This window comes from Calypte anna, chromosome 3, assembly GCF_003957555.1.
Source record: "Calypte anna isolate BGI_N300 chromosome 3, bCalAnn1_v1.p, whole genome shotgun sequence".
NCBI classification, from domain to species: Eukaryota; Metazoa; Chordata; class Aves; order Apodiformes; family Trochilidae; genus Calypte; species Calypte anna.
Genome location: NC_044246.1, coordinates 107926449 through 107954060, shown reverse-complemented (window position 1 = coordinate 107954060; position 27612 = coordinate 107926449). Strand labels below are relative to the sequence as shown.

Below are 27612 nucleotides of genomic sequence, written 5' to 3'. Positions count from 1 at the left end.
CAGAAGAAAAATTCACTAAAAGAACAGTTGGACTTTGGAATAAAATCCCCAGGGAAGTGGTGGATTCCCCAACACTCAACAGGGTGCTGGGCCATCTCATCTAAATCGTGTTGGACGAGATGATCCTTGAGGTCCCTTCCAGCCTGGCATTCTATGATTCTCCCAGTGACAAAACAGCCATGGGGGAAAGCATCCCAACCTACACATGGTGTTTGCATGTTGAAGTGAGTATGTACCCATTCCTCTTGGGAGGGAGTAGCAGCAGCTGGGGCAGTGACACCATCAGTGGTGTCCCCCGTGTCTGCAGCATCCCACAGGCCACACAGAGGTTCCTCAAATGTCACCATGCAGCACAGTTGGCACCTTCTGTGTTTTAAATAGGAAAATTTATGTATACAGTGCTCAGGTGCTGCTATGATGTGAGATTCCAAATTCAAAAACCTTTGCAAGATCTTGCTACAGCTACTTCTGAAGAGTGTTCCTGAAACAGATGAAAAATCCTATTGCCTCATAAACCATTGGGTACAAGAAACTCACACTTTACAGAGACTCTAAAATAACTGTTTACAGTTCTGTATGTTCTGGGTTGAAAAAATGAAAATAGAACCTCAACATCATCAGTTTTTCAGCTGAAAGAAGTGTCTGTATCTAATTCCGACCTGCACTTCTCTGTGGTTGCTTTTTCAGGATTTTTATCTGTTATAAGCTGGATTCCTTTCAAATCTCTTAATCTACATCAGGGAGTTGTCAGGATGATAGATCTGAGGAATTACTGTGGTTTTTTGTAACTGTGATAATGTGCATCTTGCACCAACACTCTGAGCTGCACCCACCATCTCCATGCTGCTTTTCACACTGTTCTGATCAGACTGTCTGCTCACCCACATGTTTTATTGTACTTATGTATTCTTGTGAGTCAGACATTCCAAAATTACTGGGACTGGCTGGCTGAAGCTCTCCAAGAGAGAGGAAGTGAGGGAAAAGCATAAGTTCACACGTGCTCAGAGGTAGTGATGAGGATAAAACAGGGATTCCTTTAATCTGTCTCCCATCCCAGTTACTTCTGCATCTGCATGTAGCATATATAGAAAAAAGCAGGCACTTAGTTCACCAGAACAGGTTGGTAACAGTGCAAATTCTGAAATGGGATTTTTATTTTTTTTTTGCATTGTAGATCTCAGAATGTCATTTGATTTCTGATCAGTAGAAAGATCCTAAAAATGCATTTGAGAAATAGGAAAATGCCAAGCAGGAGATAAGTGCCACAGAAGTATTAAGAAGACACTAACATTGGTAATTCCAGGTGTGCCCCAGGGTTATCACAGAGCAGCAAGGACACACAGCAAATGCTGCAATGCTATAGGAGGAGTTAGAAAGTGAAATTCCAAGTACATGGTGCTCTAGCAAGGCCCTTGGCTTACAAGAAAGGGCTCCATCCAGGCTCCAAGGCAGATGTCTGTGTCCTCTCAGACACTCAGAACATCAGAAGGAATAACTTTGATAAATAAAAGCAATTTACACTTTCTGTGTTCCCTTAGCATTTCAGTACCCACTTCCTTATCAGGGCTACATGTCTGTCCATGATGGTGGAAGAAAAGCTGTTCCTGAGTCGTGTCTGGTGACAGGGGGAGATTGGGCTCCATCACGTAATAGAGTTCAGAAGTGACCACAGAATATCTGCTCTCAGTGTCATCATAAATAATAGGCCTTAAACACAGATCCCAGCATCCTCAGGGAAGACTTAAAACCATAGCAAAAAAGGAAAACCCACAGCAACAAAATGCACAAAGCAGAAGATGGGATTAGGAAGGACAGTGTCGTGACCAAGGGTTAAACCTGCTGTATTTATAATATCCTATCCCATGGACTCTAGCCCTCTGCTCTGTCCCTAAATGCAGGCACAAAACTTATTTTGGGCATGAGCTAATTATATCCCTTACACTCATATTCCCAAGCACATGAAAAGAAAGGTGAGACCAAATCCTAAGACAGAAAAAAGGAAAAAGGATTTGTAGATATTGTCTCATAATTTTCTTTTTTTAAAAACCTTAATCACCACAGATATTATGCAACAAATAAAACTGTTATTTCTGACCTTATAGTACTCACCTGAGGCATCAAGGCCCTCAAAGACACCATTGTTAACAAACACACAGCATATGAAGATCTTGGAAGAGAAGACTAAAACAAGGAGTGTCCCATACCTTCAGGAAAGCCTCTGAAATACCAGGTAAAGTGGCTTAAGGTTGTAAAGGTTGGCACAGAACTGTAGGAGAAGCAAAGAGGACAGAGGGTCTAAGGAAAAGTCTGCCCATGACCAAGGAAACTGCTAAAAACCAAATTATTGAAAGAGACCAGGAGATTAGTGTTAAAGAATTGCTCTTTGGAAGCTATCAGATGCCATCCACTTCTTCCCCTTTGGGATCCAGCACACCTGTATTAAGGATCAAGTCCATTAGTCTCAGCTTTCAAGGCTCTGTAGAGCTCACCTTCCTGAGCAGCAGTTTGGCACAAGACCTTACCACAGCACATCTTTCTATCCTGGCAACAAAAACAGCAGCCTGGAGAGGACTCTTGAATCTTAGAATCTTGAATCTTAGATGCAAAACTGCAGCTGGAATTTTTCAGTAGCATTAAAACTGCCTTGAAAGCTGCCACCTCCCTCTGGCATCCTCCTCTGCCTCACCAGGCACTTCCCAACTCTGCTGTTCACTCACTTTTTGTCTCCCAGCACTTACCTGTGAGGCATTATGAAGGTTTTTCCTTCAAACCACTTTACAGGACTAGGTGAGGTCACATCAGGTATGCACTGGGAAGAGCTCCATGTCATTGGGATAGATACCACCAGCTGCTACAGGCACCAAATTGGCAGCTTATAGTCAGGAATGAAGGCAAAAATTCCACAGGAGCAGGACCTAGCTAATGGAGGTCACTTCCAGAAGAGATTAATGCAATTTATCACTTCCAAAAAAATGTCAGTTTAGATGAATGTCTTCAGATGGACTAATTCTCTCACAAGCTTCTGTCTTCCCAGTACAAGAAAAGACCCTGACATGCCAATTCCCTGAAGGGCCACCAACATGGTTAGTGGCTGGGGAATGTGGAGAGAAACCTGGGTTAATTGGACTTGTAGAAAACAAACCTAGAGAAGTTGCTGGCTACAACAACCTGCTGGGCTGTAGAAAGGGTGATGCCAGACTCTTCTCAGAGGTGCCCAACAAAAGGACAAGCAGCAATGAACACAAGTCACAGCAAGGGAAATTCTGACTAAACAAAAGGAAAAAGTCTTCTAAAGGTGAATTATCAAATAAAGCTTTGAGGAACCAAATTGAACTTCAAAATTAATCCTGTACTGAGTGAGCAATTGGGCCCTATGGCCTCTGAAGACTTCTTCAGCTAAATTGCTGTATAAATCTGTCAGTATTTTTCCTCCAGAATGCAGAAGATAAGGGAATAAAGATGTGGTAGTGAGCTTAGCCACAGTTCTGAAACTGACTGCTTGACCTAAATCACTTTGGTTCTGGTTGCAATGCATAATGGTTCAGAGTGGCTTTTACATCTGTCTCCTGGGCACACAGCACGACAGCAGATAGCAGCTACCTAACAATATAAATAAGAAATTGCAGCATCCATCCAGGCTAATTAACATATATGCAGATATCTGCACTGGTACTTCACTGCCTACCATTCTGAAGCCAGTTTGTTGAACTGAAGATGTGCTCTGAGTTGCTCTGTGCCTCAGTATTTCATATATAGAACAATAATGCTAATTCTTCCTTGTCTATTTAGATTGGAAGAAAGTCAGGGGCAGAGGTCATCTTTTAATATAAATAAATACATGTAACATCTTGGAGCCTAGAACCTAAATTCAGGGCCATGTGGTGTGGTCTCAAAATAAAATTTTTAGTATTAACAATATCATAAGCAGACAGCCCAAGAGGACTGGATTTTCTTGACCATCCTATGTTTCATAGTAAAAAAATGGATTTAAAATGTTGATCTGTCTTTCAAGATCTTGTATCACATCTGCAAACAATGATTTTTCCAGGTCTGTCATTTCCTTCCTGTAGAAGTTACAGAAGGAAGTCAGTGATTTTGAGAAACTTTGTATTTACAGTTCAACTCATTAGCTGCTTTCTCCAGTAAACCTCTTTTCTCCATAGTTCTGGTATTTATTCTGCTTGGTGAAGAAATGTCACTGGCAAGACATATTGGAAGCTATTCAAACAACAGGAGAAAACCAAACAAACCACAAATATCAGCTACAAGTTTCTGATTAGTCTTTTGATGATTTTGGAAAAGGTAACTGTGGAAAAGAAATTAACTGGCATTCTCAATCCTCCAGATCAATTAAAGGAACTTGGCAATGGATTCAGAAAATTAAAAATGTGTTTGTTTCCTTTCATTCTTCATGTGCAATCATAACACTGTTTAATGAGTTTCTACAGCGACCTGACCAAAATGATCTGAAATTATGACCAAAAGATTAGCAGGCAGAGGGGGAGGTTGTATGAACAGCAGAAGAGCTATGAATAGGACAGCAGAGAAAGAATGTGAAAAGCTGGTTTGGTTTTAATTTTTTTTGCATGTTACTCCAGGGACAGCTATAACTCTACATAAGTGTCAAGAATATGACAACAGCCACCAAACATTTAAGGCTTTTTACTTTCACCTCTAGGACAAACACAAACAATAATCTTTCTGGTATTCAACTCCTTGTCAAGGTTCACCCAAAGTTAATCTTTAATAACTATGCATCATTTGGCCTTTAGCTCTTGCTGAAAGAAGAATTGCTGAGTCAGCCATTCTGGGTTTGGTACCTATAGGCTCAAGGTGGCTGAATCTGGGGAACAGGTATTTAGGATCAAACTGACCCTCAAGTGAAAACCTTTCTAATCCTTCCTAAGAGTGAAGTGACAAACTTGCTAAGCCTTCCTACTAGTGAAGTGGAAAATGTTCTAATCCTTCCTACTAGTGAAGTGTTCTTCTTCCTCTAAGTTAAAGCCTTCCCTGAGACCAAACAGAAGGTCAAACCAGAACCATTTCAGCCTTTCAGTAGAAGTGTAGAAATCCCAGGACCTTCAGTATGATTCTGCCTTCCACTTAAACTAGCTTGAGGCTTGTGGTTTTAAATCATCATCCACAATAGCTCAGCCTAAACAAAAAGTTTAAAGGTGTTCTAGTTAAACAAGTAGAGGGATAGCAGCACAATATTGCCACTCTTTCATTTTAACCACCAGGTCTGTGTTACTCATTCCCCAGTGTATTTCTCTGTATTGTGGGGAGAGAGGTAGGGAGACTCTGCTAAATCTAACTAGGAGGAATATTTCTAGGGAAGAGCAAATCAAAGGCAACTCGTCACACAGGTTTACACACAAGCTGGGAGGCAGCTCTCTTCAGATACCTCTGAATTGTCCCATTATCACCCCTAAGGTAGAACAGCTCTGCCAGTGACAGCTACAGCAAAAGTATTCTTGTAACCTGGCCATCAGCAGTGTTATCATCATACACACCACATACATGAATTAGATCCAGAGAGAGACTCTACAATTTTTCTCCATCAATATCCTCAGCTGTGGTTTAACTGCTGGAATAGATACTAGAATCCATATGATTCAGAAGAAACCATTTTTTATATTCTATATTCAATTTGCATTTTCCAAGACAAATGTTGCTGATAGTTTGAGTCAGTCTACACTGTCAACCAACCAGTTTTAATACAGGGTTATATCCAGCTCGTGTCCTGACTTACATTCAAATAATGAATTATTTTCCTGATGCTAAGAAACTCTTAGTGAGCTTTACAAATTGCCAAGCTGGTGTAAATATGTATTTCCTAAAAATATTATTATCCTTTAGTCTTCTTCAACTGTCTTTCAAATGAGAGTGATATATTTATCATTCAGCCATGCAAGAAGTTCTTAAGTTACCTGATGTGTTTGATGCAACTGATAAAAACATCACTTCAAAAGTATAAATTTACCTCATAATGTAAAACGAAAAAGGTACTAATAGGAGACATCTGCAAACACATTTAATGTCTCTGAAAGAAAAAGACTGGCAGCATTTGGAAGCTGAATGTCAACTTACAGATGGAAAGACCTATTAAATCTTTCATTGCCTCTCTTTGCCAAGACAGGAGTGTTTCCTAAAGAACACATCATACTCTTCTGCCCAGTCTAATTTTAATAACGTAAGTGCTGGAGTTTCTATTGCTTCCCTTAAGATTCTGTTCCACTCAGACACAGCTGAAGCTCAGGAAATATTCCTTTCTAAGAACACCATAGGAAATTTTTGATTGCTTTATAAAGCAAGCACAAGAGACTGCTATGTACAGATGGGAGTAATAGGCCACAAAGCAGTGGTCTGAGACACAGAGGGCACTCAGTAGTGGGAGGGATGTGGGATATAGGAATTATGTAGCTCTAGAGAGGGGTATCTGTGGGCTGACCAGTGATAAATGTGCCAGCTACACCATACATGCATGTAGTGACTGTGCAACCATTCCATCTGTCCAGAACCATGTCCTATCTGCATACCTCAGCTAGACTCATAAAGCAAGATTCATTTCTCTATTTTAGGTGCTTTAGGATAGAATGCATCATGCCTTAAAAGTGTCTACTTCTCACCACTGACTTCTAAGTGAATCAGGAAGCAGGCTCAGACTGGGTAACTATGGTGTGTGTGTGTCTAAAGATACATTACAGAGCTCAGGCTCAGCTCAGTTGCCCAGTGTGGGCTTGGGTACCACTTCCATGTGGGCAGCCCTATGTATATGTATCTCAACACAGGCATGCTAATTTGTGAGGTGAGTTGCACTGCTACAACTAAATGTGAAACCAGTCTCATTCTCTGTGACCATGCTTGTTTAACTATCTTTCATCTGCTTGCTTTCCCTATTCTGCTTTAGCAATGTGAAAGCCAGAAAAACATCAAGCCAAATAATCTAGCTGGGACCAAGAACAAAGTCACCTTCTGAAAAGTTTGGTTTTCTTCTCCCCACCCCAATGAACCACAAGATTCCTACTCCAGTCTACAAAAGGGAAGGCTTGGGACACTAACAAAGGCTCCATAAATTCTATTCCCCCAGACTTGTTGGACTGCTTTATTAAAACTGCTTGATGTTTGCCTTCCTGGTACAGAAGAGAGGGATTTCCAAGAACCACAAACATTAGAGAACTGCTGACAACATTCCTGCAAGAGTCCTGGATAGATCAGGTTAGAATGACATGATGGAGCATCTCTGGTGACTTCCCTAAGATCCAAGGGGATTTCAGAGAACTGGAAGCCACATGTCAGAGGAGTGGCTGCCATATACTTGGTACAGTTGGGAAGTTGCCATCCAGCAGCACATCCCTGAGCGTGGAAGTGAGTTTACAGAATTTGTGGACTTCTATAGGAAGCTGTAAAACTTACTCTTCATTCTAGCAGTGTCTCCTCCATCATGTGTCCCTACAGTAGATCCTTCATTTAGCAGATCAAGGTAGCCCAGGCAATCACTCCAGAAGGGTAAGGCCATGGCACTGCAAGTATCAAAGAAATAGTCTTAAAAAGAAGCTGTGGCTTCCCTTCCTGAAATCTCCTTAGTATGAACCTACCCTGCATGGAAAAGACCTTTACATAATAATTTGCCTAAGTGGTTTTTTTTAATTAACCAACCTTCTTAACAGTTTTCTTAAATAGGTTTATGTAAAAAATACAATCTTCCACTAGATCTTCCCCACTTTATATGATATGCAAAAGAAAACAGAAACTGCTAGGGGGTTAAGTCCCATTCTGAGAGCAGTAAGAGCAGGCAGACACATCACTGTCAGAAAATGCTGCTTTGCATAGTGTGATCAGTAGATCTGCTCTGTCAGATTGCCTGTTTTGTATCTTTAATAACTATGCATCATTTCTGCATTCTGTCCTAGTTAGCTTGTGACAGGTAACTAATTTTTAAATCAGATCTCAGGGCGAAGATGTCAATGTGGAAATACAAATACATTACTCAGTCTTCCTGAACTAAGTGACACATTGAATTCAACTGGTGAAATCATGGTGAGTAGCTTTACACACACAAACAAAAAAAGAAGTAAAAATACCATAAAGCATTAGACATTTTATAAAGTTGAGTTAAATTGGTATTAGAAAAACTGTTCCTCTTCTGTTTTTATTTTATGCTGGATCTGTTTTCCTGTTAATTAAACAGGAATATTATCACCTAATTAGCTCAAAGAAAGATTTATCCCAGGAGGTATTTCACCATGAATAAAGGAGCAAATGAAGTCAGAATCTCAGCTTTTCTAGCAAGACCCTGAACTCAGATCCACAGAGATATTCAGATACAGATCTCCCATTGGACAGGAAATAACTAGGTAAATATATTTCAAAACCTGGAACTCATTAGCTCTCTGATCCATACTGAACATAAAATGTATGCACCATTTCTCAAGACAGGTGAATAGTAAATATAGCAATGTGGGAAATCAGCAATATAAAAAGCCATTATTATAAAAAGGGTAACTCAACCTCTGCAGCAATAAGGGCTGGATTTATTTTCAAACATCTGTTACGAGCTGTTGGAACTCATGGCCACAAACAGCCATGTGCAGCTTGCTGGGTGGTGTTCAGTTTTGGGCTTTCTGTGCTACTTCTAAAAACCATCTCCTCCAAAGCAACAGAAACTCTGTCTGGATGCACACTGCAGGACAGGGCCTGACAAGGTCAAACACCTTGTTCAAACCATGGGTGACATTCTGATCTGAGTTATACCAAAGCTAACCAGAGGCACAGGGATGTTGATAGGATCAGAATCCAGCTCAGTGTCAGTGTCAGGGCTGTGGCTGCTCACTGCAGTGTCTCAGATTGCTGCAGATTACTCTCCAGGTTGTTTTCCTGGGTCAGAAAGAAAAGAAAGAAAAGAAAGAAAGAAAAGCTGCAGTATTGCCAGGACAGCTTTCAATGACCAGCCTTTATTTTGAGTGTGTGCTGCACAGATCTGTGCATGCCAAGGGGACACAGAAATATTATTTAAATTATTTACTAATTTCCAGAAAAAATACATACACTGAATGTGAAGAACTTGGTTTTTTCCTTCTCTATTTCTATCCTCCTTCATTCACCTGCATCTGGAATTTGCTTTAATGTCAAGTATAACTTGCTTAAATTCTGTAATTAGGACATAACTTTTTTCCCCCTTTGTATATTTCATAAGTCTTCTATTATTTACATATACTTTTAATATTAACACTCTGAAAGGTAAGGTTATCTCAAATTAGTTCATCAGATATGGCATTTATGGAGGAACTAGATTCTGTTCTCACAAGTTTCTTGCCTGCAGTATTTTCACTCACTGAAAAAAAACCCACAGAAGGAACCATGGGAGATAATTTTCCATGAAAGCCTCAAATATTATACCAAATGGAGCCTCAATTGGAACAGAACAGTCCTTGTGGTGTGCCTAAACCCCACAGATTTCAAGGCACACCAAACCTAAAAGATTCTTTAGAAAGGCACAGCAAACCCATCAAAGGTTTTGTGTCTTTCCATGAGTCTGGTTTCTCAGTGGGTCTTATCTCACATTGACTGAGCTTGCACTACAAGTATTCCTTAGAGTCTAGATCTCTGAACCTTATGTTCTCTAAATAAACTGGTTAAGTCCTTACCAGCTAAGCACTTTTATAGATTGGCTTCAGACTTTCTAGAAAGAAAATTATCACAGAATGTAAAGAAGTTATATGATAGGGAACAGGAGGTGAGTTACCCAGGTGTACTACCAGTGATGGAGTTTGGGGAAAAAAAGATCTTAACACTGGACAAAGCAGTTGTCATCTGTGAATATATCATGCCTCAACATCACCTCACTGCCATGCCAGTGGAACTTTGTAGTTGTCAATTTTATATCTGATGTCTTAGAGAATTAATTAGAAATGAACATAAGTACACCAGGTGAAGTCATACTTCCTAATGCTTCCAGGGACAGGTGAAAACCTCACTGTGTCTCTGCTACAAATGTTTTTCAAACCTCAGTATTTGTGAGGTGTCCTTAATTCCAAAATTGAGAATTACTCTGTTACTGGCAAATTTCATAGAATCAGCCTTGTATTGCCCTCTGGTAATGTCACAGACACTGCTAAAAAGCAGAAGTAGGCCTAGGAGAGATGTTGAAATTAAAAAAAAAAAAAAAAAAAAAAGACAAACAAACACAACAAAAGAGCAAAGGAATTCACATCTCCCACATGAGCAGTCCATGATCTCAAGATGTCTGCATAGCTGGCAGAGCACACATCATCCTTAGTGAAACATCTTCTGAGGATTTTAGTCATGCTGGAGCAGAAGCTTCTGCAGCCAAAACACATTTTATGTGGCTATAATCCAGCTGCAACCTAGTTTTGTTATGATATTTAAACAACTATTCAGAATGCAGATGAGATGGTTGTACTACAGAATAGCTTTATCAGCCTCAATAAAATACATCTAGAAGACAGCAAAGCAGCAAAACTGCATCAATTTAAAGCAAAATAAAATTAAGGCAAAAAAATATCTTATACATAAGAAAATGATGAAATCTATACAGATATAACCTGGTCTAGTGAAAGGTGTTCCTGCCCATGTTGTTCTTTACTAGTACTCATGATTCCCAGTACATACACCTGGAAAAAGGATACTAAAAAATTTCTTACAATAGAGGTCCAACTGTCTTCAACAAGATATCTATTTTCCCCAGGTAGTACTATAAAAATACATACAGTATAAATTAGCCAAAGATGCACAATGTCTATAGTTAAGTCTTACATATTTAACATAATGCTTCTATTGATCATTTGTAAAGCTCTGCCCAGCTATAAATTATTCACACTGGATTTTTTAAGTAAGGAAGAAGAGACAAAATTTACATCAAAACAGAAAGGAGATGCTGGCAAAACAAGAACTGCAAAAAGATGCTGAGGGTGGTATTCAGCTACCTGTATATAAGCTTCTAATGCCATCTTAGACAGTCTAGGGACAATCTAAGGATCATCTCTGTTGCCAGCTGCCACTCCAGAATGGTATTATTCCTTTCTAAGTCCTATACCACATCTGCCAGCCCAGGGTGGCTGCCTCAGATACCCTAGGGCACTAGAAAAATAATGATTATTTATATTTAAGTAATGAATCCCACCCTCATTATCTTCAGCAACATGCAAGCTCAGTCCAAGTTAACTCCAAAAAAAAAAAAAAGATGTGTTGAGGGACGAAAGGAGATGCCCAAGATGGTCCATCTGACCCAGCTCTGGTCCTGAAAGAATGCAGCCCAAATGAGTTGGTGTGTCCTAACATGGTCCCACGGTGCTATGTGAGTTTATTGCTTAGGGCTTTGTCAGCTCAAGGATTTTGCATGAGGTTGAATTACATGGTGTAGAAACTTCAGAGTTAAGGGAAGCAGGAAAAATTGGGCATCCTCTCTGCATTTTGGCTACATGATGAGAGAACTGTTCTCAGATACTAGGAAGACTAAGAAAGAAATTAATATACATTTGTAGCTGGCAGTCTGTCCCAGTAAAGAGAACACTTATCAGCTGTCTTTGCTTCTGGACTATTTTTCTTTTTTTAAAAAATCTCACCTTCCTGCATTCTCTTGTACCTACTCACAGAGCAGAGCATGATTTCTCTTTTCTACTGTCCTTTGACAGCCAGTTAGGGTCCTGGATCTTTGGAAGATCCTGTCCAATAGAGATTGCAATCTGCCTTGTATAGTTCTCAGGTATGTTTAAATCTTCTTTTTCCTTCAGAGGCTGTCTGAAAGAAGTGTTGGGTCATTACTTCAGGCTGTAGCTTAATACTGAGGCTTAATAGTGTATGCTCTCTCTCCAGCCTTCACCAAAGACCTTCATTCACTGAAGGTCAGGGTATTAGAGTGCTATTTTAAAGTATACTCCCAGCAGTGAAGAGTTAAAAATAGACTTCTATGAAAACGCACAGTAATTGGTTAAACCTCGTTAGCCATCACATGAAGATGATAACTCCTCCCAGGAAAAGACAAAGCAAAAGCAGCTTTGACATGGATTTATACTCAGAAGAGCAGCTGCAGGCTTACTGGGAAGGAGTTCACAATAGAAGCTCTTGGATTATTAGCAGAAACACCAGCTTGATTCTGGGAAGGAAGGGAAAGAGAAACAAGAAGAAAAATTCTTCATCGTGATCTGCAAATGAATTCCATGGATTCTCTACTTTGGAACGACAACCAGTAGACAGACAGCTTAAAAAGATGGAGCTGGGAAAGGCAAAGCTGTTGAGAACTGGCCTTAATGCTTTATATCAGGCCATTCACCCTGTATATGGAATTGCCTGGACAGATGGGAAGCAGGTGATACTGACTGCTTTGTACTATCATAATGGAGAGCTAAAATTTGGAGATTCAAGCGTCGTTGGTCAGTTTGAACATGTTCATGGGCTTTACTGGGGCCCATATTGCTCTACAGACACTCCAGCTCTGCTTGCTGTTCAGCATAAAAAGCATGTTACTGTTTGGCAGCTGGGCTACAGCACTATAGAGAAGAACAAACCCTTGATTTCTCAGACTTGTGAAGTCGGTGAACCTTTTCCACTGCTTTCCCAGGGCTGTGTCTGGCATCCAAAGAAGGAAGTTTTGGCTGTGCTTACAAAAAGAGATGCTTCAGTCCTGCATGCTGTTCGTACTGATAATGCTAGAGTTAAGGCAGACATCAAAAGCAGTGGGCTTATCCACTGTGCTTGCTGGACTAAGGATGGCAATCGTTTAGTAGTTGCTATAGGCAGCGCCCTTCACTCCTACATATGGGATGATGCTCAGAAAACTCTAAATACCTGCTCCTTTTGCCCGGTCTTTGATGTGGGAGGTTATATCTGTGCTATAGAAGCCACACTGGATTTCCAAATTGCTGTAGCTACCGAGCTTCCTTTAGATAACATCTGTGGTTTGAATGCAGGCATTGCATTCGACCTGCCATCTGGTACTGAAACTGGTTCTGTCATCTCACAGTTTGCTGGTGATGAGGAGTACTCCATGGACCTACGAAGAAAGTCCATAGATTCAGACAGATCCTGTGTGGATTCAGTTGCTTCATCTTCCTCAGGTCCCGTGGATTTAACCCACATCCTGGCAAACCACCGCCGCTCCGATCCCGGCCCTCTCATTGCTCTGAAACGCAAAGACTCTGCAGCAACAAATGGTCAAGATTCTTCTCACCTGATCTTAGTGACTTTTGAGAGGAAAGTGACTACCACCAGGAAAGTCACCATCCCAGGGATTCTGGTTCCTGATATAATGGCTTTTGATCTTCGAGCTAAGATCGTGGCGGTAGCCTCTAACACTTCAAACATTGTTTTGGTGTATTCAGTAACTTCGTCTTGCATGCCTCATATTCAACAAATACAGCTGGAAAAAAATGAAAGACCAAAGGGACTCTGCTTTTTGACTGATAAACTCTTATTGATTCTGATTGGGAAGCAAAAATTCCCTGAGCCAAATCTCATTCCATCTTCTAGTTCGGACAGGTATGTAATACGTCTGATGATCAAAGAGCTGATGCTGGAAGAATATTCTTCAGCATTGCCTGGGACTAAGCAGAATATGCTTTATAACTCAGAATCCTCTGTGAATATTCCTGGAAAAAGGAAGTTCTTTGAGAATCTTGCCACAGAAGACCAACCTCAAAGCAGGGAGCTGCTAATACCAAGAAGAACAGTTATTCAATCTCCTAGTGGCAGGAGAAGACTCATTGAAGAAGTAAAAAGCTCAAGTTATGAGCAGAGTTCTTCATCAAGTGTGAGAGACCTGGATGAAAAAAGGCTCCTATGTCACCCTTCAGTGGCCTTGGAAACATTGGATGCTGAGCCTATCAATCGTTCAGTGTCTCTTCTTGGTTCTGCAACAGCCACCAGGCTCTCCAGAAGACCATCTTCCCCTAAAGTGCAGTTCAATATAATCCAAGAAACATCAAATTCTCCAAAAAACAACAGTTTGATGAGTGAAAGAGGAATGAGTCACATATCGAGAAACTTAGAGAGACTCTGTGGCAGCTTCAGTGAGTTACAACTGAGTCTTTCTGAAATCACAGACTTTGCTAAAAATGGAAGGAAGAGATCTCTGGCCTACCCTTGTTCACAGGAACCACCCGTCGTTCATATCACTTACCAGGTAACTCTTTGGTCAGCTTAAACATCTTCTGATAGGACACTGAATTTTTACACACACTTGGACTTAATTAGCTTTAAGGCAAGAGGATGAAGTTTAATTCTTATCAACACATGAGAAACGTGACCTGAGTTTGGCACCAAGCTTAGTTGGTATTATAACTTGTCACTGAAACAATAACTCATGATGTGGGTAACTTAGAGGATACTTCACATGGGAGATTTCTGTCTCTTTGTTCTTTGATTATTCACAACTCTCTTGGATACCAGATGATTTTGTGTGCATCTATCAAAGAGAGTGAACAGAACCAAGCAGTTGTTAATGTACACTTAGTTGTATTTTACTGTAGAGATCAGGCTATGAGCAGGGTAGTCCAGTAGCCCACCAGAAACAAAATAAATTCCAGTCCAAGCTCATACCCAGAGTTTAAAAACAGCTAGGCACTCATGAAGGCTGAAAGAAAGTATGAATCTCAACTTATGGAAAATTCAGGTGGGCATGACATGAAGTTGGCTTATTTCTACTTTTATTTTTCACTGTTAATCTTCACAGAGCTGGACATATTAAATTTATACATTTCATTAACTGAATTTCACTTCAAATTATCTGAAAAAAAAAAATTTGGCAGTGTGTAATTATCATTTCATTAAGTAAGCAGACAAATGCCAAATCATCATGTTCTTATTCCAACCTTGTTTTGGCAAAATTTCTCCTGGCTTCAATAAGAAATGCAGCTAAGGAATGTAGGTTGAGTAATTGCTTGGAGCTACTATTCCAGTAGTATTTTTGGTCATGCTGATGCTGGTGGTATTGCTGCTAAAATTGGGGTCCTTTTCAGAAGGTGGAAGCCAATTACAAATGCATCCTTATCTATTGCAAATAAGCATCACTGTGACACAGCATTGCGATGATGCTGAAGCATGTGCTCACAAATTAATTTGACTTTTACTTTAAAGGAATCCATGCAGACAACTAAGTACTCCTCCTAAAACATTCAGTTAGGGAATGGTGGCTCAATTCAACCACATTAGTTATTTTTTAGCAATTATTTACTTGGCATTTAAGTGTATTCTATTACCTTAGGTACTCTGGGTAAAAGCAGAGCTTTCATTTGAATTAGTCAATAATTTAACTTTTAATACACAATATGAATTCTGGTGACAAAAGCAACATGGATATTTTAAATTAATTAGAATTTTATTTGCCAAGAAGCAATCCTTCTGTTCTCCACCATGTTCAAATTAATTTTGATTTCTTACTATAAATCAGCTTATTTATTTAGCAAGAAACTCTATGGAGCTGGGTTTGACTAAGGTTTGTTTGTGACATGTAACATTAATCTAAGGTCTGAAGTCACAGTACACTACATTTAAAAAGGAAGATTCTTATTTACCTGAACAAGTGAGTTTCACATTGAGCCCACAGCAAGCACAGCTCCTACTGCACTGCAGTGACTCAGAAAAAGGGCCACTGAACATCTCTCCAACACACAGAGCTTCCCTGGGTAACTCTCTACTAAAGCCTATTTCAGCCTCTTCTGAAATCTAGCATGGTGCCAGAAAATAGTGAATGCAATATACTGATGGCAAAAAGGCCTCCAGACAGACAAGGAAATATTTGCTTCATAGGCAGCTAATAATTTTCTAAGAAAACAGTGGGTTTGATGAGTTTGGATTCAGACATCTGAATCGAATTCCTCCTCCAGAAGCTGATGAGCACTCTGTGAGCTGGGCTGTGGGTTCCAGCCAGGCTGTGTTCGGGGTGCAAAATGTCAGGAAATGGCTTTATTGCCTTATATAAAAATCCCAGCCTGTGGGAAATGTTGTACTCTTCAGGAACACTGCAGTCCAGTCAATAATATGGCCATTATCTTCCAGCTTTTTGTGAGAAGTGCATCTCTACTTAAGAGTTTGTATAATTCCCAGCAGGGCAGAGGCTCTGTCTTGATTGAGAAATCTATTGTCCTCCCAGTACTGCATAACCAGATTTATGCATTAAAAGCATAAACGGGAAGTTTAAAACATAACAGATAAAAATGTAGCAATAATTAAGGGGCAATTATCAGCACTGTTGTACAGAAGAATTATTGACATATTTATGTCTCTTTCCAGTTCTGCTTAGAAAACCATAATGTAGAACAGAATGTGTGTTATTTAATAATTCATAATGTCTGCTCACTAAATAGTCTTGAAGGTTTTTATTTATTCTGCTAGTGCTAGCCTACCTATAACTCCTCTGAAGTCAAATCCATGCAGTACTACCAGAATTTATATGCTTTGTAGCCTGTAGCCATAAAAGAAAAAACATGATCACTCACACTTTGGAAATGTCACTGCAGCATCACTTGTGTAATAGCATTCAGCCACTGGAGATGACTTGATTATTCAACCCTGAAAAGCAAATATTGTTGCTCTTTCCTCACATACAGACTGGTGATTGAGGACAGTGTGGGAGGGCAGACAGACAGATGCAATTAGAGAATATTATTTAAACAGGGAAAAAAAACAAAAAAGGAAGGAATGAGGATCCATCACACATTTGTTTCTGTTTCATTTTGCAAAAAGGTACTTTTATCAACCTTTTCCCCAAGAAAAGGAACAGCTGCAGAATACTTAAACTAGGCTCATTCAAAAGCTAATTACAGTGGAAATAAAGCCAATCTGGATTTGAAATTAATAGTATTTAGGCAAACCTCTCCAGGAGGAATAAGATTCATCTTAGCCTGAAGAATACCTTAAACCCCCTACATTTTGCTCATGAGCAGTATTATGTCAAAAGTGTATATTGCTGAGAGCATATACTGCATAATTAGAATATCTTTTCAGCAATTAGTCACAATAATTTCTTTTTCTTAGCACTCACCAATAATTGTATACAACACAATTTGCACTTTTATAGCAGCTTCATACAATTTGCTCTGTGAAACTTTACTGCCAAGGTCAGCTATAAAATAAACAATTTTTTTAATACAGAACTGAGAGATTAATAGAAAGGATCCAAACATGTGGCAATAAAGTTGTTTTGACAGAAATGCATGAAGTAGGGGGGGTGTAAGGGTTGCACAGCAAAAGGAGCAAAGAGCAGCCTGCAATGGTCAGCTGTAAGAAGACCATGAACTTTTCTGAAACCCAAAAGGCAGTTTTGAGTCAGGTTGAGCAATAGAAAGAAAACTCATGAAAATGATGGAAGAGGAAGGTGATAGAACTGCTCCCTGGAGTAAGAAACAAGTCAGCCACCCTGAAATTTAGGAGTAAGAGATTTAGAATGACCGTAAAATAAAGACCTGCAATAGTCAAGAGGAGATGTGATTAATGCATGGGTAACATTTTGAGCAAAGGTTGAGGAATCTGTTAAGAACAGATCCTGACAACAAGGTCCTGAAATTGATGAAGAGCAGACAAGCAGGGACACAGCATCTTTTATTAGACCAGATGATTTCTTTCTGTGATACATAGATGCAAAGAGAAAGCAATGTCAACATGAATCCAAGTTTTATTACTGTGCAAAGAAAATAAAGATTTGATTAAAAAACACCACCAACAACAACAACAATAAAAAACACCAAAAAAAACCAACAAAAAAAAACCACAAAAAAGCACACTCAAAACTTAAATATCAAGGAAGCAAGACATGAGGACAAATTGTACATTTTATATGACAAAATACCTGAAACAGTAGTTGCAGAACTGTTAGCAGGGAGCTGAAACCCTAGCACCACAACATCATCTGAAAGGCTGGTGTGCACTTAAAATGCAAACTGCAGTGGGATTTAAGCACCCCACAGCACCTCAGATCTCCTCCAAACATCTTACAGGCTTATGCTCCTCTGGCAGGTTGATTGGTGTTGTAATAGGAACATCCCACATATGGGTAAGCAATGATATTAAAATATCCATCAAAATGAAATCAGGATCCAACAAAAATCAAGCAGGAATCACAGCAAGAGTAGAAATCATGACAGGGAAGTTGAGCAGTGCAGGCTGCCAAATGTAATTAATAATACCTCTGGCAATGCTGCCAGGTTTAATGAGAAAAAGTACTTTGAATGTCAAAAATCATAAGTCTCATTCCTCTTCAGGGCTCTTCCTTAGCCATGTAATTCTCTTTTCATTGTCTTTTGGGGCAGAACCCCCTCATCTATTTAATTTACTAGTTTTCCCTCATTCCACAAAATGATTGAGGGGCCAAGTAAAAGCCAGCTGACTAATGAGTGCTCAGATATCTGAAATTATGAGTGAAGTGCAACAAAGAGATTAACTCAAGGATTTAAGGAAAAGAAAATGGGATTCTAGGCAACAGTGGCACTATTCATCCCCCAACACAGAGATGTGACTGATTAACCTGATACCTTTTCTTTATAGAAGAACAGATTAATACAAATAGGATGCAAATAGTATTTAAAATACCTGTAATTCAGTACAGTACTTGAAATCATGCCACAGGGGAAATGATTTGTTCAACACCGGAGAACAGGGATTAATAATAGAAATATAAGAATGTTAAGGAATTAACTGGAAGGAAGATGCAAATGGTTATAGTAAAACAAAAGAAAATGGAAGAAATTTACTAGTGGATTTTCTCATGATTGATCTTCAGGCTAATCTGAAAGTTTCACTAAAGATCTGATGAGCTATAGTAATAAAATCTGGCATAAACTCAGTAGTATTTTCAATAAAGGATCAGGATATTACACTGATGATTTGATGACCATAGCACAAACAATAAAAAAGATGGATTGAAAGTAATATGAAGTGCATACTGCAAGTGTAGGCAAGTGCATTAGGAAAGACAAGAAAAATAGTGAAAAAAGTCATGAGGCAGAAGAAGCTGATGGCTCAGTGGAGTTGAAAAAAGTTATGAAAGAAATGTTTATTTATCATGCAGACACAGAGTGGACTTTCTGCCTTAGTAAATACTTTTCTTCCTATATATCTGCAGTCCAAAACATGAGTTTTGCAAGGCAGTTTGACAAGGTTGTGGGGGGCTGGCTGCTGCCCAGAAGACCTTTTATGGGCTATAAAATCTGATGAAAGGGCAGGCTGACAGGAATGAAGGAAACAATTCTAGAATGGATGGTTTCTTTCTAGTGGATTTTTGTTGATGGAGGGTTGGACTTGACATATTACTTGATGTTGGCTAAAGGAACTCAATTGAAAATATCCATTTGTGTCTGTGGAAATATATTTGTTCCTTTTATGATTAATATGCTCTATTAGGATACCAATAAACTTTGGTTTAAGATAACACAACGAACAGTAAGGGATTTTAATCTGGGAATTTCAAGTTCTCTGGCTTCTGTAGAAGATTATTAGCAACATAACAAAACCATATGCATCTTTGGGGAAGAAGCAGATTAAATTTAGATTTGATTAGAAAATTTTCTTGCTTAAAGAAAAAATGTTCATGCTTAAAGCATGAAAATAGGAAAGTACTAAAGTAAGTTTTAGTTGTATTTCCAAGTCTGTCATAAACTACTTCCATGACCTTGAGTAAATCTCTTAATCTTCCTGTGCAATGGTTCAGTCATCTATAAAAAGGGCACACTGTTACCTACCTCTAAAGAAGGCGTGGGTTTAAATCAGTCTATGATATGATGTGTGTGAATATATTCCTCAAAAAGAAGGACTGCTACCACCACATAAACTAAATATTAAATAAAAAAGGCTAAAGATTTAGAGCATTAAAGCAGAGAAAGGTTCTTGACCTGACAAATTCACCAGAAGATTTAAAAAAAAAAAAAAAGCAAAGATTAATTTATCATTATAAGCAGAAGTGTATGGCAAGACAGAGAGAATAGCTAATAGGAATGCTCACAAGTGATGAAAGAAAACTCTGAAATTTAAGCTTTGAGCTCTGCACTTGAAAATCTGGTTAGGATAAAAATAGATGCCACATAGTTTTGAATGTACAAAAATGTCTAATGGCTGCACCAGTAATAACTTGAAAAGCTATGTAGGGAAAATAATAAAGCAAAGTCAACCATAGTATACATTTTCATTCAACTGATTTCATGTCAGCAGAGGAAGAGCTGGAATTTTTTTTCTTTTTTTTTGGGTGATGATTCTGGAGCTGAGGTGTATCTACATGAAAAGGAAAACACACATTGGTTAAGGAAATGTGCCTGTCTCATCCACAGTCCATCTCTCTCTATAATTCAATAACTGAAGTACATGTTTGAATAAAATCTATTTTAACTGGAATCCAGGGAAATGAAATAGCTGCCATATGTGCTAATCCACAATAGGAAGCAAAGAAAAGCTTTGCACAAGTACATGGACATGCAAATAGATGCAATGTAGGTGAAAAGCACATGCTTACTGCTGAAATTTTAGCCCACTGAGTTGTTAGTGTCTTTAGGTTCTATAGGATTTAGTACTATATCATCTGAAGGCACCTAAAAATTACAAGGAAATTCTGTTCTATAGTTATAGCTGTAATAAAAAGTTACTATAAGTTTATGACTAAGAAAATGATACTTCCTTGGTGCAATTCTTAGGTATTTCCCTATTATTTACACAGCAAAATATTCTGGCTCTTTTGAATGGGGAAAGAAATGAGAAGACCACTGAGAGTTGGAAAGCTGACTTATTTAAAAGGGAAGATTTTTATGGGTCTTCCATCTTCAATCAATCACAGCATAAATAAATACAACCAGCCACAGAATATTCACGGCTGATCTATGATAGAATGGGGAAAAAATACCTTTGCAATAGTTGGTAGACATTCTGATTTACAGAATCCAATGTGGCTGCACATACTATGTGTAGAAAAATGAATCGAGTGATTGATTTAGATAGGTCATGCAGAGCATAAAAAGCACACATTCACTTACAGAGTCAAAAGACAGCACAATTAGAAATTAAGATAAGCATTAAAAGAGGCATTTATTTAGTCAGAGGTTAGATTACTGTGCACAGGAATAGAAGATGCAGTTGTGAGTTCATTCAACCATGAGTTTCATATTAGCAAGGAAGATTCAAGGGTGTTAAGCAGACACAGACAGGGTAAGACTAGAACAGGGGTTTAGATAGATGATATCTTTTCAACCCATTCTAACAATTGAGTCCCTTCTGAATGTACAAACCAGAAAGTTCTAGGAAATAGGTAATTAAACTGTTCACTGAAATAAAAATATGCTAAATCTGGAGGTACTGCAAACACAAAGGATGCAAAGGAAAAAGATAACACATGGCAAAGATTTAGGTGGAAAGTATGGAGAGGAAAGAAGAAAAAGAAATTCACAGGACAAAATATAGCAAGATTATTAAGGAGAAAATATCCCATTCAGTTGCATTTTATAATGGTATTGAGCCACTGAAAAATTTTTAATGCTAAAATGACTTTCAAGTTCTATCTGATAGGAAAATATAAATCCAAATGTATATACATTCCATAACCATATTAGCTCAATTATTTTGTGGTCCTTGCACTTTGCAGTAATCAGAATGATGGGACACAAAGTTAAACTTCATAAAGCACAAATATGGTACCTTTATATTCACCAATGTTCTTCTAAGACTGCTATGACAGCTCTTCCAAGAGAGAGCCACTCTATCCCATTTCTCTGCAATGCACTCTGTGCTGAGATTATTTTACTGGTGTGGAATAGGTGACGAGTGACCACCAAAACCATCCACACACACAACTGAAGCAGAGCAGAGTATGCATCTGTTCTGGTAAGGTGTTGGACAACTCCATTCCAGGTATGGTTGATATATTCCCCTCCATTCAGTTGACTCTTCAGAGAAAAAGGCCCAATGGATGCAAATATGTGTGGCCCAATGCATGACATCTCTGCTGGGCTGATGTGGTTTGAGCTGGATAAGCACACAAAGGAAAACCAAAGGCATATTCCTCTTCACCTGGAGCTGAGGCTGTGCTTAGAATTGCACCACCTGATGGTGTGTCACCTGGAAATTGTAGAAAAGACAGGCAAAGAAAAAAACAACATTCCCAAAAACTGAAAGCAGAGGGTTGGTTAAAAGGACTCAGACACATGCTTAAGCCTTTAACAAGGTCTCTTCTTTTACATTCATGCATTTGAAGAAAAGTGTTTCAAATGGAACAGTCACTGAAGAAACAAAAGATGTTCTCCTCTGTGATGGGAAGATCCACTTGAGTTTAGTCCAGCAGCTGTTTGATCTGCCTGTGATTGAAATGAAACATGGTATGTTCTTTTTATTTCTGCTACCTGGTTCCACCTGATATTTGTAGCACAAAAGAGGTACTTGTGGTAGAATAATTAACCCATGCTGTTGTACACTGAGATCGTTAACATTTTTTGGTAAATATGTGTTTTCCTGTGGCTGGATGACACCAGAGTGTTGCTTGAAATCACTGAAATGCAGAATAACTGCAGAACTATCTATTACCAGAGTAGTATGTTAGCTGGAAAGCTGAGAAAATAATCAATAACTGTGCTACCTGGAAATAGAAAAGCTTCCTTGAGACCTTTTGGCATTTTTATAAGCATGTCCCAGGCCTGACAACAGGGAGTAGGTTGGAAAATTCCTTCTCAGAATATGATATAGATATAGATACAAATACATATAGATGATATAGATATAGATGATATAGATATAGATATAATAGATATATATAGATATATAGATATAGATATAGATACAATTACATAGATATATATAGATGATATAGATATAGAGATAGAGATAAATATAAATATAGATATAGATATAATAGATATAGATATAGATACAACTATATAGATATAGATGATATAGATATAGATATAGATATAGATATAGATATAGATATAGATATAGATATAGATATAGATATAGATATAGATATAGATATAGATATAGATATAGATATAGATATAATAGAGGTAGAGGTAGAGGTAGATGGAGATAGAGATAGAGATAGAGATAGAGATAGAGATAGAGATAGAGATAGAGATAGAGATAGAGGTAGAGGTAGAGGTAGAGGTAGAGATAGAGATAAGAGGTAGAGGTAGAGGTAGAGGTAGAGGTAGAGGTAGAGGTAGAGGTAGAGGTAGAGGTAGAGGTAGAGGTAGAGGTAGAGGTAGAGGTAGAGGTAGAGGTAGAGGTAGAGGTAGTGTGTGTGTGTCATATAGTATTTGGTGTAGCACTGGGGATTATTTTAATAATAAGCTAAAGAATGAAGCTCAGTGTTCCAATTTGTCAGTCTCATTTCTGCCATCCACCACTTGCAAGGACAGAAGCAGCTGGGGAAGTCCTAGCTCCAGACTGGTCTCTGATTTACATTGTCCCTGTCTGTGCCTGTACACTGGCTTCTCAGGAACATAGATACTGCCAATGTTCAGCCAGTGGCTTTTGTCATCACTGTCTAAGTATATTATGATCTTATTGTACACAGTGGTTGGTAATTATGGTCTCCTTGCATGGTTTCCACACTGAGAGATCCACAAATTACTCTCTGTCTTGCCCCTTGTCTTAGCCCATGACAGGCAAAGACTCATCAGATTAATCAGGGTACTCTGCCTAATGAGAAATGAATTCAACCATTGGAGGAATCAAAAAGAAAAGGAAAGTAATAATATAAGCTATATTTTTCTAAATATTGATGGTTACATACAAACTGTTGTATTATAAACTTATTGATGAAAAAGAAACCAGGCCTGAGATGCTGCTGGTGCTGGCACCAGGGACAGTGGGAAAAAGAGATGTAAAATAAGCACCATTCTGCCACTCACATTTTGCTTATCTCCTCCTTGTGGATGAGACCACAGGAATGAAGAAAAGGGTCTGCAAATACAACACAGATCAGAGGAGCTGCCTCTATGCAAGACACATTGACACATTTCAGGTTTTCTCTCACTTACAGAAGTTTCAGGGAGTTGTTTCAGAAGATAAGGATATGCAGGGTTCAGATTTTTGTCAGCAATCTCTCTTGGCTGTGCAGTGCTGAGGAGGCACATATGAAAACACTCAGCTTGCTGTTGAGGTCTGAGCTATTTCCCAGCAGGCTTCTGCTGGGAACCCAATGCAGCTTTGCAAGGGCAGATACCATTTTTGGCCTGCACTTTGAGTTCTGGATTTTGGAAACAACTCTCTATTATGAAAAAAAAAAAATAAAAGAAAGGAAAAAGAAAAAAAAGAAGAGAGAAGAGAAGAGAAGAGAAGAGAAGAGAAGAGAAGAGAAGAGAAGAGAAGAGAAGAGAAGAGAAGAGAAAAGAGAAGAGAAGAGAAGAGAAGAGAAGAGAAGAGAAGAGAAGAGAAGAGAAGAGAAGAGAAGAGAAGAGAAGAGAAGAGAAGAGAAGAGAAGAGAAGAGAAGAGAGAGAGAAGAGAAGAGAAGAGAAGAGAAGAGAAGAGAAGAGAAGAGAAGAGAAGAGAGAGAAGAGAAGAGAAGAGAAGAGAAGAGAAGAGAGAGAAGAGAGAGAGAAGAGAAGAGAAAGAAGAGAAGAGAAGAGAAGAGAAGAGAAGAGAAGAGAAGAGAAGAGAAGAGAAGAAGAAGAGAAAAGAAGAGAAAGAGAAGAGAAGAGAAGAGAAGAGAAGAGAAGAGAAGAGAAGAGAAGAGAAGAGAAGAGAAGAGAGAAGAGAAGAGAAGAGAAGAGAAGAGAAGAGAAGAGAAGAGAAGAGAAGAGAAGAGAAGAGAAGAGGAAAGGAAGGAAAGGAAAGGAAAGGAAAGGAAAGGAAAGGAAAGGAAAGGAAAGGAAAGGAAAGGAAAGGAAAGGAAAGGAAGGAAAGGAAAGGAAAGAAGGAAGGAAAGGAAAGGAAAGGAAAGGAAAGGAAAGGAAAGGAAAGGAAAGGAAAGGAAAGGAAAGGAAAGGAAAGGAAAGGAAAGGAGAAAGAAGAGGAGAAAGGAAAGGAAAAGGTTTAGAATTCAGTTTGGAAATAATAAATAATGGTCCAGAAAATTACCTATTTACAGCCCTATAGAACAGCTGAATATTTAATATTTAATTGGCAGAACATTACCTGTCGATTTCATGCATTATACTTCAGAGATCTTAAAAAGACAACATCTCAGATTTATCCTAACATGTCTTTGTGTTTGGCTTTTCTGAAACTGAGTCTGTTCACAGCGACAAGAAAAACTGAAACTTTCAAAAACTCACCAAAATCTTGCAAAAATTACCAGGTTTGGGGCAGAAATAATTATGCAGCTCTTAATTAAGTTCTGAGAAGTACAGGTTAATATTCCTAAATCTTTCCTTTACCACAAGGCATGATATTTAATGTGGTGTTTAAAAACTTTACTCCACCCTTTAATACCATATGACTGAAGGGGATGCCATGAAGAGCATGCTTGTATCACAATGATAGTGTGGCTTTTAAATATTTTTATTAGTAAACCCTTAGACTTAACTATATTGGGGAAAAAAGTTCACAAGGGGGGGCCAAGGCTGTCAGAGTTACAGGAGCAATGAACTTGGCCTCATTGTTTGCACTGAGGCTCAGGACTGTAATACCATTACCTGTACCAAGTACAGTCAGCCATACAAGTGAAACAGAAATCTCTCTTTTCAGCAGCTCATCACTGTCACATATAGAAAATGTTACTGCATCCTGCACAAGGGTTTTCCACCACTGAAGCAACTTTTGGATGTGCTTCAAAGCAAGAATTAACATTAAATTTCAAACATTTCAGTAGGTAAAAATAAAAAGTCCCAAGTCTGACAAAAGAAAATGCTTTGTCAGTTTGACCAACAATGTAACTATCAGCTGAAGTTCCACTGTCAGACTGATGGCTTCCAGAATCTGAAGCCTGTCCAGAATTAGAAAGAAAGTATTAAGAGTAGAAGATTAAAGAGTCATGGTTTTGAATGGCAATCTTCTTATGATGTAACAGGTGACATGACAACATGCAGCAGTGCAGCAGCCTGGAGAAGTGCTTGGTTACTGGAATGAGTGTGGGAGATTTCCCTTGTCCAAGACCAAGTTTCATTACAACTGACAAATATTAAGCATGGCTCTTCTGGATTTTCTGTACTTCCTTTTTTTTTTACAGCCCTTTTCAAAACACAGTTTTGTCTCCCAAAATAAAAAACTCAACAACAGAACAAATCAGGGCTTTCTTTACCTCATATCCCAGCTAATGCCCTCGCTCAGGAATGACAGGATCATGTTCTCTAAGAAAAACACGTGGTACAAGGGCTCTCAGAATGCTTTTCAGTTGCTACAGAGTTTTTCATAAAATATCAAACTGAAAAAAGGACAAATAGTAAATTCACTGTTTTCTTTAAGAACTGCAATATCCAGTCCAAAAGGAAACAGATTAATCACTAGAAAAAAATCTATGCTAGATATAGCTTTATTTTCAGTGGACTTGCAAAGGAAAATTAAAAACAAAGGGCATGGGAATAGGTTTATTTTCTGCTTATGTGCAGTACAGAAAGTGAACCTGAATGATTCTGATGTCTTTGTTTTTTAATCCTGCCTCTTTTATTTTTTTTCTGGAAATAAAAGCATTTAAAATGTTCATTCTCTTTATGAGAAGATTCAATAAATAAATGAAGGACAAAAAATATTATATCAGCTTCTTAAAAACATCTTTTGCAAATCATGTTATCTTTTGTAAATCACCTTCAAGGTGTAACTTCCTTCCATTTGCTATACAAATTTGAAAACATTCTCAACAATCTTGGCTTGGAAGCAAAAGAGATGGAAACCCCTCCTTCTTCTTTCTAGAAAAATACAGAATAATTCTTTTCTTTGCCCACTTCACTTTTTATGATCTCTTCATCGTTTGGTTAAGAGCAGGTGAGCAAAAAGGATGAACAGAAGTAGACATCCCTAGAACAACAGTCAGCATGGAAAAGCTGAGTTTTCAGAAAATGGAGATACTAATGGTTTATTATAGCAAGCAAAGACAAGCCTTGGGTTTCAATTTAATTTAAATAAGGGACAAAATGCCTCAACCCTTTCAAGACCTTTCATTTAGCTCCCCTTTACACTTACCCAAAGGTGTGTTTAGCATGGATTGTCAGCCCTTAATGTCATTAAAGTAATAAGGCTTTAGTGCACAAAAAGAAAGTCTGCTCTGCTCGTGTGCAGGCTGACTTTTGAAAACGTGCTTGTACATTTTACATAACTGCAGAAATACACTCAATCTCTTTTTTTTTGTTTAATTTTCCTTTTTTTTAGGCTCTTCTTGGATCGTGCTCACTGCAGACATGGACGGGTTTGTGCCATTGATATTCAAAGCAGCACAGGAGATAATCATAAGGGATGGAACTGACAGTTCAGAAGTCTGTGGAGGTCACTCCTATAAAAAACCCTTTACAATGCAGCCACCAAGCAGAGTGACATAATTTCTGAACAAAGAGCACTCATGGCTCTATTTTCTGCTACTACACAGAGACATTCTGCAGTGTCAGAAACTGAGTGACTAGAAAACTGTCTTCACTACTTTCAGTGTATTTTAACTGTAAAATCTGTGGCATGGTTGCACTGTAGCTAAATCCTAGGGTTGGCTGGACCCTTCTGCTGAAGGATCAGACCCAGAGGGAAGTTTATGACAGCCACAG

General features: G+C 38.6%; 1 protein-coding gene across 1 annotated transcript; it reads left to right on the top strand.

The window, feature by feature from the left end:
* Nucleotides 1-12229: 12229 nt before the first annotated feature.
* Nucleotides 12230-27396, top strand: LOC103525750 (WD repeat and coiled-coil-containing protein). Its single transcript, XM_008490724.2, has 3 exons — nucleotides 12230-14140; nucleotides 22184-22304; nucleotides 27230-27396. The coding sequence occupies exons 1-3, from the start codon at nucleotides 12230-12232 to the stop codon at nucleotides 27394-27396; spliced, it is 2199 nt and encodes a 732-aa protein (XP_008488946.1).
* The last annotated feature ends 216 nt before the right edge of the window (nucleotides 27397-27612 follow it).